We start from the raw sequence: 13,123 nt of genomic DNA, 5'->3' as shown, positions 1-13,123 counted from the left end.
CTGCAGGCGTTTTTTGTTGCGATTGTTTATATTACATAAAGCACTGTAGGCGCGTCGGTGAGGCTGGTGGAGTGCACAATCGCCAAGTTGAGAGCGTGGTTTTCTGTACGTAGACTGCTGCGGGAAACTGTGCTGCGATGCGTGCCATTCCCGCTTTAATTGCCCGCACCATCATACCCCCTGCCCAACAATATGGGCAGGAATCGATCTAGACCAGCAACAGCAATAACCGTGTCAATGCCTCTGCGTTTGAATGATAATGAATGAAACGTTGCATTTTTAATGTTGACACCAAAGTTTCTAAAGAGTGCGCGGCGCGTCCATCACTGAATGAATGAATGAATGAAACGGAATGCAGGAATCAGAGAAAGTCCGCCCTCTTTGCGGCCCTTGGCCCCGTTTCCCGAAAGCATGTCGCGAAAGCATCGTTTACTTAGGTTTACTTATGGGTTCGCTTGACTTTCTTTTTTGTTAAACAGAAACCAACCAGACCGTTTTCGCTAGAAATCATGTAGCCTCGAGGCCCTCGACAAATCCTCAGGGGGAATATATATATATATATATAGCCTATATACGCGCGGCACGGGAAGGACGAGACGGGAGCCCAGGTTAAGCAATCAATCAATCAACTCCCGCGCCCCATACACCGCTCGGCAACGGGAGTTGTCTTTATTAACACACTCACGACAACACAGAAAACACGGCACACCTGGCCAACATGAACAGCACTCTCACTCATGGTGTTAGGCTACAAAACTAAAATGTCCTAAACCCATTGTCCCAGTGTGCTTTGCGGCTTTGCGGCACCTGGAACACGGCGACCACGCCCACGGTCGCCACAATATATTTAAAGAACGCAGCAGAGTGGGACGTTCACATATTGTTTAGGGGAAAAGGGCAAAAATATAGGACTTTTAGTAACAGTGATACACCGGCATAGGTTACTTTATTTACGATCATATCAAACAAAATACCAGGTTTAAAAAAAACAGTATACACTGTCTCTTCCACACCCCACGTAAAATACCTAGGCTACGCCTTTATTTGGGGTCGTTAATAGTCATTACGATGACGCTGCACCAGAGGCCTGTTTTTTTCATTCAATTTTTTTTAAATCACAAAAGCCATCGAGGACGGACTCCAGTTTGCCCTTTTATAATAAGCCTTTTTTAATAAGCTTTACCCTCATGAATTCATTTTTTTGGACAAGCAATATTTTTTTCCATGAAGTATGCCGTATAGTGCTGGTTTGACACAATTCTTAACAAAGTCAGACAGTCCTTCCATACGTCAATTGTTCTTTAAAAAAAAAAAAAAAAATCACCACTGCAGCCATATAGTACACCCTTAAGCAAAGAACATTTCAATTAGTGACTTGAATTTGTGAAATTAACTACAAATCTTTGGAAAGACTCTCAGACACCCTTCCACAACCTGATTGGGAACCCTGAATTTGGCATATTTACGTTTCTTCAGTTTCGTTCTTTTTTTATTGATACATTAATTATTATGACACAAGGTTCAACATTTCTTAATTGAAAAAAAATAGTGAGGTGGCATTATGAGTCTGTCTATCATCATTCAAATTTTTATTTTGAACTCCACATTTAGACAGGGCCAGGACTTTTTTCTGAAGGAGTTTTGGCCACCCCTCAGAACCACCAGTGCTGTCCACTACAGGTAGGCCTACAGGGATGGGGAGTACATGTAGACTAACCAATGGCATAGTCATTGACCTTCAATGAGACGATTAACAAAGATTGGTTGGCTTTGAGCTTGGTTTATTAAACAACAGTACCAAATAGATCACCGGATATATACAAATTATTACAAAGCAAGTAAAGCAGAAGAAAAATGTTAATTTTATGTTTGGTAGGGTTAGGGTTAGGGTAGTTTTTAAGAGTTATTATTTCATTTTATTGTATGTGAAGCACTTTGAGTCTGCCTCCTGTATGAAACATTTCTATATTAATAAAGTTGCCTTGCCTAATGTTAACATAAATTTGGCCCATCAACCCTGTCGACAATACGTCAACCAGATCGGAATAGAGAAAGTGACACAGGGTGTGGGTGGGGATTCCACCTATAGTACAGCTTCTGCAGAGCCGTAACATCCTCCAATGCATCGTGGGCATTGTAGCGTACTCCGAAGTATTTTGCCAGATTCCATAGTGAATGTCCGTAGTATAACCTTGGATAGAGCGCCTGACTGAGGGGCAAGGTGTCCAAGAATCTGGAGCCCAGCTGCTGGAACTGCCCGGTGAGGGAACACCTGAATAGCGCCCTGTCCAGTACAGGTTTGTCAAAGCGTCTGGCGTTGTGGGCGGCCAGCAACACGGGCTGCTTTAAGGACCACAGGAAGTCAAGGAAGGAGTTCAGGGCCTCGTGCAAGATGACTGTGGACAAAGCTCTACCGTCCAGGACGAGTTCGCCATTTTGGACCGTGAAGCCATTGACCGCCGTGGCGTCTATGTCGATGGCGACCTGAGGCATCATGTGCACGTTGAAGGCGCTATCTCCGCTGATGGCCGCCAGCTGGATGATATCACACCGCCTGGTGTCTGAGAGGGGATGGGTGTGAGTGGGTGAGTGAGTGAGTGTGTGTGCAAGTCTGCAGTAAAGAGTAGGCCTACAAAAAAGTTGAAACACAGAATAGCTCTAAAATGAAACAGCAAGTAATTACCGGCAGTTGGCTGTGAAATTGAGTTCTGGGAGACGTATTTAAAAGCATGCAGTGATTGATGGGCAAAAATAACCTAAACAGACATTACATTATGAATATAGTCAACTCTGGGCCCAAATCTAATAAACAAAACATACCACACATTCAAGAGGGTGAAGATGACCCTCGAGCCCTCTCCCTATCAGTCTACGGAGGACACTCCGTGTCATTGTGCAAAGGGATGCATGCAATGTAAGGCCGGGGTGGATGCCACCCCCTAGGAGGGGTGTGTATGGCATACTCATGTCCGAAGCATGAGTGGCGTTTCTCCCACGTGGTTCCCCATACACCCGGCCAAGCGAGATATTAGGCTGCCTCAGCTAGATGGCGAGGCCACACATATCACACAGAAAGACAAAACAACTCGGAGGCTCAGGGACAAGAGAACCCTCGATAACACACACAAAGTCTAGCACACACACCTGGCCATGAAAGATACTATAAGTTTCTCATGCACCAAATCACGGGGGCTCTTCTGAAGCAGAACTTCCACGGAGCGAAGCTCCAGACGACCTCAGCGCTGTTAGGGGACGTAGAATATTCGATCTCTCACGCTTTATGAATCAGTATTACCTTTGCCACTTTACTCAATAAATCCGAGGCCCTCGTGCTGATAGACCTCTAATGCATTCAGAGGGGCAGGACATGTAATATCACAATAGGAGACAGATTTACATGTACAGACAAGTTGTTGGTATACTATGTAATATACACATCGATCTGAGCGGGCCATGGCCTGATTAAACTCAATAGAGGTAAGTGATAAAAAGGTGTCCGTGTGCAGTAGACCTACCCAATCCCGTGGTCTCCACGTTAAAGAAGACCACAGTTCTACCACGAAACGTCTGCAAAGAGTGAGAAAGAGGCCAACGCAGGTCATTAACATCGGGGTAGAGTGCGAACGTAACCGATAGACGTTATTACGTTGTAGGCCTACCTTATAACAATTCGACTGTGTAATCTAAATCATAGGCCTATATGGAAGCCATTCAGCAAAAACCCAACTTTAGAAAGTCGGTAAACAACTGATATAAAATTACACTTCAACTGTTACAATATAGCCTACATACGATTCTATGTTCGTGTAAATATACTTACCATGGACTGCATATCGGCAAATGGGCAGAAATTCGCTGATGAGTTAGAAAACCAAAAAAAAGGAAAATGTGTGGCGGAATGCGACTGTGACTTGAAATGAATTAGAATATCGTTTTCGTAGGAGGGACGGCTCGACTTTCGTTTCGTTTAATGGAATCCACCAGTTTTCTCTTGATGTAACCCGAAACCCCACCCCACCCCACCCCACCCCCACCCCCACACGCGTCTGCGTGCTGGCTGGTGGCTGCATGGCTTTGGTCTAGAGCAGAAGTCGCTCCACTGTTCCGTTTGTTTGCATGCAGAGGCGTGATCAATAGTATTCATGAGAATATCAAGAGAAGAACATCTTGGAAAGCTCGCAGCTGATGACCTCATAACGCATTGTAGCCAGTGTAGTAGCCTAATCCCTAGTCTCGTGTGGTGTAAGGCAAAGCGACTGTGATTTTGAAATGGGTTTAGCCTAGGCTACTTATAAGGGATAGCTTGACTTTTGATTTTGCCCCCCCTTTTTCTTTTAATAACGCATCAGAGTGGGACGTTCACATATTGATTTGGACTTATTTTAGTAACAGTGATACAACGGCATAGGTTATTTTGTATGTTGACGATAATTTCAGAGAAAATATCAGGTTTAAAAAAACGGTAGTACCTAGTCTTTTCCACACCCAACGTAAAATACCTGCTATATTTGGGGTCGTTAATACGTCATTACGATGACGCTGCACCGGAAGCCCCTTTTTTCATTCAATATTCATTTGAATCACAAAAGCCATTGAGGTCGGACTCCAGTTTGCCTTTTTTTAATAAGCAGAAGCTTTACCCTCATGAATTCATTTTTTTTGGACAATCAACATTCAAATAAAAAATAAAATAAATTTTACACAAATTGCACCTCATACAAGGCCGTGTCCGTCCAAGATGGACGCCGACAAAGAGATTCATCGCTCAAGTTAAGGTCGGTAACTTCCGGCACAAATACGACAGAAGATAATGACCTGTCCAAACCGTGCCAATGATTAATAGTAGATAATGAATCGTACATAGGATAATATATCCATTTATAACAAGCTTTCTTTTTTGACCAATGTACACCCCGAAACATGATCATAAATAGTACTATATATGGTATATAAAAGACAAACAAATAACCAAAAGAAAGCAGAGCATGCCTTCCAGTAATCAGTACATTCATTTTTTTCATTTTTTGTTGTTGCAGAATGCCATATGGACAGCGTAGACAAGCACAAACCACGTGTTCTTAAATAATAGCTTGTAATTCACAGAGAAAGAAATATCTTCCGAAATATTTTCATAGGTTCCAAACACCATTATTCACAACACCCCATGAAAATAAAAAAACAAACATTTTGTTTTAAACTAACAAACAAAACAAACACGTTTTATGTGTTGGTAGTGACTGCTCCCGTTAGATCATATATCACTTTGTCTTTAACTGTCCTTGTCCTTATGTGTTTTAAAGCGATCTTAGACGACATGCTAAAACCGAGAATAGCGCACTTTCCCAAGGAGTGGAAAGACGCTCGGTGACCGACTAGTGGCCGACTGCCGCCATAGCGTCTCATCACTGCAAGCAAGATATACTGTAGCTATAGAAGGGGGTTGTAGCATCTGTACGTATTTATAGTCAAAAGCTTTGCATATAGCTGACATAGACTGGATATTAAACCCTTTAAATACTGTAAAGAGAGGGCGAGAGAGAGAAAGAAAGAGTGCAACTAGTCCAAAAGGAGTTGATAGCGTGTTAGCTAGATAGCTTTTCAATAGGAGTCCAGGCTGGTTGCTACTATGTGATGTGACCAGGGAGACACAAAGTTGCTACTTTTCCCAGCAATCACCAGAAAGGAAGTGAATGCAGTGGATAGTTATGGAAAAAAATGGCAACACAAACAGTATAATATGGCTCAGAACACACCTGTAACGCAGGTGTATGCGTGTGTTCCCATGCAGCGCGCACACACACACACACACACACACACACACACACACACACACACACACACACACACACACACACACACACACACCGTCGACAATGAAAACATGGCATCTTCAACACAATGAATGATCACCAAAATGACACCAAAAGTAAACAAATACAAAATAAAAATAAAAAGAACAGCCATAACAAAATGAGACCACGTTCAAGTTTCATAAACACATTAACACTGATATGTCTAAATCAACACGAGTGTCATGGCTGCCTCGGGGACAGCTGCCCACTGTACTGTACCACACTTTGTATGGCAGACGGGGTCGACTCTCCACATCAAGGCCTCCCACAATGGCATGGAGGAGGAGGAGGCAACCTCATCTCTCAGAGATCACTGGTCACCAGTGGAAGCCGCCTCCCATTTGGCCCCGTGTATTGTAAATCAGGTACGAGAGGGGGGGGGGAGAGGGGGGAGAGGGGGAGGGAGGGGGGGGGGAAACCAAACAACGTCAAGAAAGAAAAGTGGAAGAGAGAGAGAGAGAGAGAGCGAAAATATGGAGAGCAATAGGGGTAATATTGATTTCGGACAACCTTTTCACACCAGGAGTTTCAGTCTATGTACATCTCCGCTTCCTTTGTAACGTAACGACAAACAACAAACACCACTGATAATAATATTAACCCATGACGACGTGCGCCCAACGAATGGCGTCAGCATCAGCATGTCGAGGTGACATGGGCGGGGAGATGGGCGTGGCCTAATTCGGCGGGAATACTTGTGTGGCGGTGGCGAGGGCGGACACCGGACTCGAGTACCCCCCCCCCCCCCCACCCCCACCACCACCACCTCGGTGCGTTGGAAACATAACAAAAAAAAAAAAAAAAACAGGATTCTTTTTTGAGTTTTTTTCTTTAATGAACGGTATTGGCGTGCGGCGTGCTGACCGCTTCCGCCGTCGGTCCTTTCTCCTTTTTACCGCCCAGTTTGGCTCCAAACCCCAGGAGGAGACGGGAGGGGACGGGGGGGGGACGGGGGGGGGAAGCATGTCAAGGTCAAGACCCCGCCCCCCACAGCATACGGTCATCAGCAAAACGCTCCTCTTCCTCCCCATCCTCCTCCTCCTCCTCCTCCTCCTCCTCCCCACCCCCCCGACTCCCCTCTCAGACCGGAGGCGCCTCACACCATGAACTCGTTGCTGCCGTACAGAACCAGCTGATGCGGCGCCGAGCCAAAGTCCCCCGTCTCCCTGCGGTGCGGTGCCTCGGTGGGGTCGCGGGGCGAGCTGCGGCTCAGCCGGAGCCGGTGGCGGATCTTGCTGCCCCTCTGGCCCACCGCCGCCGCGCCCGCCGCGCCCAGGTCGGGCTCCGGGGCGCCCAGGGGGCAGGAGGTCAGGAGGGGGCCCGAGGAGGAGGAGCGGAAGCGGTGGGGGAAGGGGTGGGAGGAGGAGGAGGAGGAGGAGGTGGTGGTGGAGGAGGAGGAGGGGAGAGAGGGGGGCAGGTGGTAGGAGGAGGAGAGTGCCGAGGCGGCGGCGGTGGCGGCGGCGGCGGCGGCGGCGGCGGCGGTGGTGGCCGGCGAGGAGGAGGAGGAAGAGGAGGGGGAGGAGTCCGGCTGTCGCCGCTGAGTGCGGCGGCTTTTGGCCTCGGCCTTCCTACAGAGGGGGATCTCTCGCCCTGATGGAGAGAGAGAGAGAGAGCGTAGCGTTAGAGAGGGAGCGAGTTGAGAGAGAGAGAGAGTGAGTGAGTTAGTACACTTTGTTTCTGATTATTCAGACATTTAAGTATTTGAAGGACACAGGGATAAAATTGGTTTTCTTCCTCTGCTCCTTGACAACCCCCTAACCACACCCACCATGGGGGCCGGAGGTCGCCCCCTCCGTCTCCATGGCGATGTTCTCCGAGCTCTCCGCCGTGCCGATGGAGGCCTCGGACTCTGGGGTTTCATCGTCGGAGGTCCGTGGCTCCAACGCCAGCATCTCAAAGGTCAGCTCCTCCCTACACACACACACACACACACACACACATGCACACACAAACACAAAGACCGACAGACGACAGACAGACAGACAGACAGACAGACAGACAGACACAGACCCAGGTAGATGTACAGACACAAAGAATTTAGTACAACCAGATTCCTTGATTTGTCTCTTCAACTTCTACTAATATATGGGAGGGGGACCATCAACCAAATAATAGCCCGAAAACAATAGCGCTTTTTAGAGTTCAACTTAAAAGTAGCTGCACATCGAGAGACACATCCTTTGTGTCTCTCGATGTGTTGGAATGCGCCTGTTCTCGTGACACCTTTCGGGGAATGTGTTCAAAGGCTGCACTTGACCCCCTGGGGGAAGGGAGACAGGGGTCCAACTGATAAGGCATGGCGTTATGACACCTTGAGGAGCTTCAATCGATAGATTACCATCTGGTTAACAAAGGCTTTGGTTTATTGGGGGTGGGGGGGGGGGGGGGGGGGGCACAGCTGCCCTCAGCATCCTAACAGAAGGGTATAAGGAGTCGTGTTTTTTTTGTCAAAACATCAGACTTCTCCTTTGCGAACCTAATAGAGAGACGGAGGGCGAACTCCCATCTGAGATCTTGGATTATCGTATTGTATTTTGTTTTATTGTTTGTTGTATGCATGTCGTGTGCATCATCGTTTGTATGTTATTGTATCATTATTACCCAAATATACGACCATAATTGTTATAAGTTCGGATGACTCTTTATTCTACAAGGTTTATACAGAAAATGACTGACGTGGTAAACGACTAAACTAGGGGCCGTTTAAACTACTTAACTAGGGGCCGTGGTCGGGTTGGAAACAGGAAGAGGAAACAAAGTGTGAGTCGTACTTCTCCTTCTGCAGGCTCTCGATCTGCGCCGTCAAGATCCGCTCCTCGTGCTGCAAGGCCGTTTGCTGCAGCTCGCTAAGCCCCGCCCCCTCTGGCTCCACCTCTCCTCCTCCTCCTCCTCCTCCTCCTCCTCCTCCTCCTCCTCCTGCAGTCCCTTCCTCCACCTCCGGGGGCGCCACCTTGGGGCTGAGGGGCGGCGAGGGGATGAGGCTGCTGCTGCTGCTACGCCGCATGCGCTCTTTGCTCTGTGGAGTGAGGCACGGACGTGTGCAATGTCACACACACACACACACACACACACACACACACGAGAAAACAGACACACACACACACACACGGACGAGTGGACAAGACACAGAATTGAGAACCAGCAAGCCAGCGAGGACTCAACGGGAATAATCCTCAAGACAAGGCTGGGTCTTTCTGTGCATGAAATGCCTGCCTGCATCGTGCGTAGTCATCCCAGAGCCTGTCGGGCTTAAACATAGTGCCGACTGTCGCTCAGACACGGGTGACGTTTGCAGTGCTGTGGTCTTACCAGGGACCTCCTGATGTGAGTGAGCCGGCCCTTGGCCTTGCTCTCTGCGAACTCCAGACTGCTGATGTCCTTGAGGCGCGCCCTGTACTTGCGCATCTGCTCGTTGATGATCAGCTCCACGCACCTGCAGGGAGAGAGCGCTCGTTCAGAAAAGCTCCTTTGGAATCCTCTTTCAGAACGTTTCACTGGTTTCAGACGGCTGGCAACTCCTTTAGAACGCTCGTTAAGAACGCTCCCGTTAGAACGCTCTTTAAAAACACTCCTTTAGAACGCTCGTTAAGAACGCTACTTTCGAACGCTCGTTAAGAATGCTTGTTAAGAACGCTCATTAAGAACGCTCGTTAAGAACGCTCGTTAAGAACGCTCCTTTAGAACGCTCATTAAGAATGCTCCTTTAGAACGCTCGTTAAGAATGCTCCTTTAGAACGCTCGTTAAGAATGCTCCTTTAGCACGCTCATTAAGAATGCTTGTTAAGAACGCTCGTTAAGAACGCTCGTTAAGAACGCTCGTTAAGTAGACTCCTAAAGAACGCTCGTTAAGAACACTCCTTTAGAATGTGTGGGGGTGGGGGGCCGGGCACATACGCAGTGGTCTTGCTGATGTCCTGGACACTCTGCAGAGGGTCAATGGTGTCCGGGCAGCGGAGGACACACGGAGCAAACACGATGGCCAGGGCGTTGGCCGACATCCTGTTAGTGTCCTCCTGCAGGGCGATCCTGGACCACCACACACACACACACACACACACACACACACACACACACACACACACACACACACACACACACACACACACACACACACACACACACACAATACAATACAATATAGTCATTTAACCAGGGTGTTGACTCTTTGAAAGTCTTTGATCAAGGCATGTTGAGTCATAAATACACATCCCACTTTAAAATGTCAACCAGCTGTGCAAATGCTATTGGTAAATATCCGACAGTAACCAAACATTACAAATCAAACTTGAGCGGTCACTCGCCGTAGTTGGCATTACAAAACCATTCCATGAGGGTGTGGCCGGGGGGGGTCAGCATGTGAGTTGGTTAGTCGGTGCGGGCGTCCGGACTCACCTGACCAGGTGGAAGATGAGCCGCTCCAGGGTGCTCAGGTGAGTCCTGCTGAGCTGGTCGATGACGGAGTACACCCCGTGGATCACCTCCCTCCTCTCTGGCTGACCTGGAGCCGCCCAACACACACCGCCCCAGTCAGACACACACCTCAGGGGACCCCGCCCCCCCCCCCCCCCCCCCCCCCCGAGGAGCTGTCACTGTTCACTCCTTTACCTCCTTAAGGTGTCATTAACATAAGATAAGTACGTTGTTCATTCTGCACGGCAAAATGTGGACGCCGCAGCATAAAAACAACAGGACAGTCGCAGACTTTCAACTAGAGAACAAAATGTATATCAATAAAAATACACAGAAGATATATCGGTACTATGGACACAACATGGCAAGCAATCAATGCTAACGTAGTAGGGAGTTGTTCAGGGGTCAGGGGTCATCTTGCTACAGGACACTGTGGACTGTCTGTGTTTTAAATCAGGAACCCTTTGGGCTGAGAGACCCCCCCTGAACACCAGACCACCCGCCCCCCCCACTACAGCGAGCGGACCTCTGAAAGGAAGAGAGCAGAGGCCAAGTGGAGGCGGCCTTACCCATAGCCCTGAGGAACTCCTCGTAGAGTTCAAAGGTCATGAGAGGGCTGGGCAGGTCGCGGAGCCACTGCTTGAGCACGCTGGCGATGACGTGGATGTTGTAGTCGTCCAGGTTCATGCTGCTCACGTCTGGAACAGCAGAAAAACAGGGTTCAGTGTTGAAGGGGGTTTCCTGTACACCAGTGACACTTACAGACTCACGTTCACCATGAACACACAGCACTGCCCTTGGTAGCAACAGCAATAAACCGACAGCATAATAAAATGATGTACATCAGATTTGAGCTTCGTCGAAGTCTAAAGACTTTCTCTTGTCTAAAGACTTTCTCTTGTCTAAAGCCTGATTTGTGAGGCTATGGCAGAGCAAACAGGCTCAAGTTGACACACTGCTCCCCCTACAGTTCATAGAAGGTACTACTACATTCAACGGTAACCTTGGGACCTTGGAGGTTATTCCCTTTTATATATTTTTTATATATATATATAAGGTTAGAAGGCTGTCAATCCCACCTGTGTCCAGCCCCTGGCGGAGCTCTTTGACCTTATTGGTGGAGCCAGACTTCCTGTAGATGCCCTCGGTGTAGAGGCCGTGCATCTCGATGTAGTTGATGAGCTTCTCCACCAGGTGGGGCACCGTGTGCTCCTCCCTGCTGAGGCGCGACAACTCCACCCCAAACTGCCGCGACGACAGCTCCGGGTCGTACTGTAGCATGGAGTCAGAGACACGCGCGCACACACATGGACACAGACACGCGCACACACACACACACATGAACACAGACACACACACACACACAGACACACACATGGACAGACACACACACACACACACATGGACACAGACACACACACACACACACACACATGGACACAGACACACACACACATGGACACAGACACACACACACACACACACACACACACATGGACACAAACACACACACACACACACACATGGACACAGACACACACACACACACACACACACACACACACACACATGGACACAGACACACACACACACACACACACACACACACACACACACACACACACATGGACACAGACACACACACACACACACACACACACACATGGACACAGACACAGATACACAGCCACACACACACACACACACACACACACACACATGGACACAGACACACACACACACACACACATGGACACAGACACACACACACACACACACACACACACACACACATGGACACAGACACACACACACACATGGACACAGACACACACACACACACACATGGACACAGACACACACACACACACACACACACACACACACACACACACACACATGGACACAGACACACACACACACATGGACACAGACACACACACATGGACACAGACACACACACATGGACACAGACACACACACACACATGGACACAGACACACATGGACACAGACACACACACACATGGACACAGACACACACATGGACACAGACACAGACACACACACACACACACAAAAACAGACAAGCCACACACAGACAAACACGTTAACAAAAATGCATTCACACGTATATATTCACAAACATGTACATGAACACACACACAATCACACACAACCAAACACACCCACACCCACACACACACAAAGATACATTAGATCACTAAATCTAATATTGTCTCCATGGCCCAAATAATGACTTTGACCTAATAGTCAAAGCCATTCCATGAGCTTTAACGACCCAAAAATGCCAAGCAACTACAAGGGGGAAGCAAATAATATACATCATAACATAAATATATATATATATATATATATATATATATAAAATAAATATTAATTAAAAAAGAAAATTAGGCATGGACATAAGTTAACATATATGAACAAAGGGGAACCAACAATTGTGCAATCAACACATGCCAGTGCAGCTGCATCAGTGCAGTATACACCAGTCTGATCTCCAGCTCCACGTCCACAGCTACAACATGCTGAGGCTCGGGACGTCTCCTACCTTCTTGCTGCACTTGGTGGTCATCTTGGTGCAGCACTTCCTGTGGCAGGCGTAGCGGCAGACTGGGAGAGAGAGCGGGGGGGAGAGGAGGAAGAGATGAGCTTAACCTCCAGGGCTCCGACCACACAGGAGGCAGGCAGTACACGGTGTGGTGAGGACCAGCTTTGATTCCTGGGCTGCAATCCTTTTTCTACATCCCAAAATGGAGGGCGATGGCTTTCCGGGTACTTAAGTTAGATTAATGGAAGTCCAATGAAATTACTCAAGACTCTTGGGCGGGCGGGTCGTTG

The 13,123-nt window shown here is 48.1% G+C and overlaps 2 protein-coding genes across 2 annotated transcripts in view; both read right to left on the bottom strand.

Moving 5' to 3' along the window:
* Positions 1–1,820: 1,820 nt before the first annotated feature.
* LOC311357333 (uncharacterized protein) lies at positions 1,821–3,975 on the bottom strand. The gene is made up of 3 exons (XM_084477236.1): positions 3,821–3,975; positions 3,516–3,567; positions 1,821–2,561 (listed from the first exon to the last, which is right to left on the bottom strand). Exons 1-3 carry the CDS (start codon positions 3,830–3,832, stop codon positions 2,032–2,034), a joined length of 594 nt encoding a protein of 197 aa, XP_084333362.1. The 5' UTR covers positions 3,833–3,975; the 3' UTR covers positions 1,821–2,031.
* A 629-nt stretch (positions 3,976–4,604) lies between these two features.
* The window catches only part of LOC311357288 (unconventional myosin-IXAb-like), a gene marked incomplete at its 5' end in the record, with an annotated part of 30,681 nt that continues 22,162 nt past the window's right edge, over positions 4,605–13,123 (bottom strand). The window contains 9 exons of the mRNA XM_084477188.1: positions 4,605–7,442; positions 7,621–7,763; positions 8,624–8,868; positions 9,162–9,285; positions 9,747–9,878; positions 10,245–10,350; positions 10,832–10,960; positions 11,342–11,534; positions 12,834–12,895. Of these exons, the coding sequence (XP_084333314.1) occupies positions 6,949–7,442; positions 7,621–7,763; positions 8,624–8,868; positions 9,162–9,285; positions 9,747–9,878; positions 10,245–10,350; positions 10,832–10,960; positions 11,342–11,534; positions 12,834–12,895 (1,628 nt within the window). The 3' untranslated portion in view covers positions 4,605–6,948. The remainder of the gene's footprint in view (positions 7,443–7,620; positions 7,764–8,623; positions 8,869–9,161; positions 9,286–9,746; positions 9,879–10,244; positions 10,351–10,831; positions 10,961–11,341; positions 11,535–12,833; positions 12,896–13,123) is intronic.

The sequence above is a fragment of the Micromesistius poutassou genome (assembly GCF_964030765.1).
Source record: "Micromesistius poutassou genome assembly, chromosome: 13".
NCBI lineage: Eukaryota > Metazoa > Chordata > Actinopteri > Gadiformes > Gadidae > Micromesistius > Micromesistius poutassou.
Note: the sequence above shows the minus strand (reverse complement) of the source record. Positions and strands in the feature narration are given on the sequence as shown.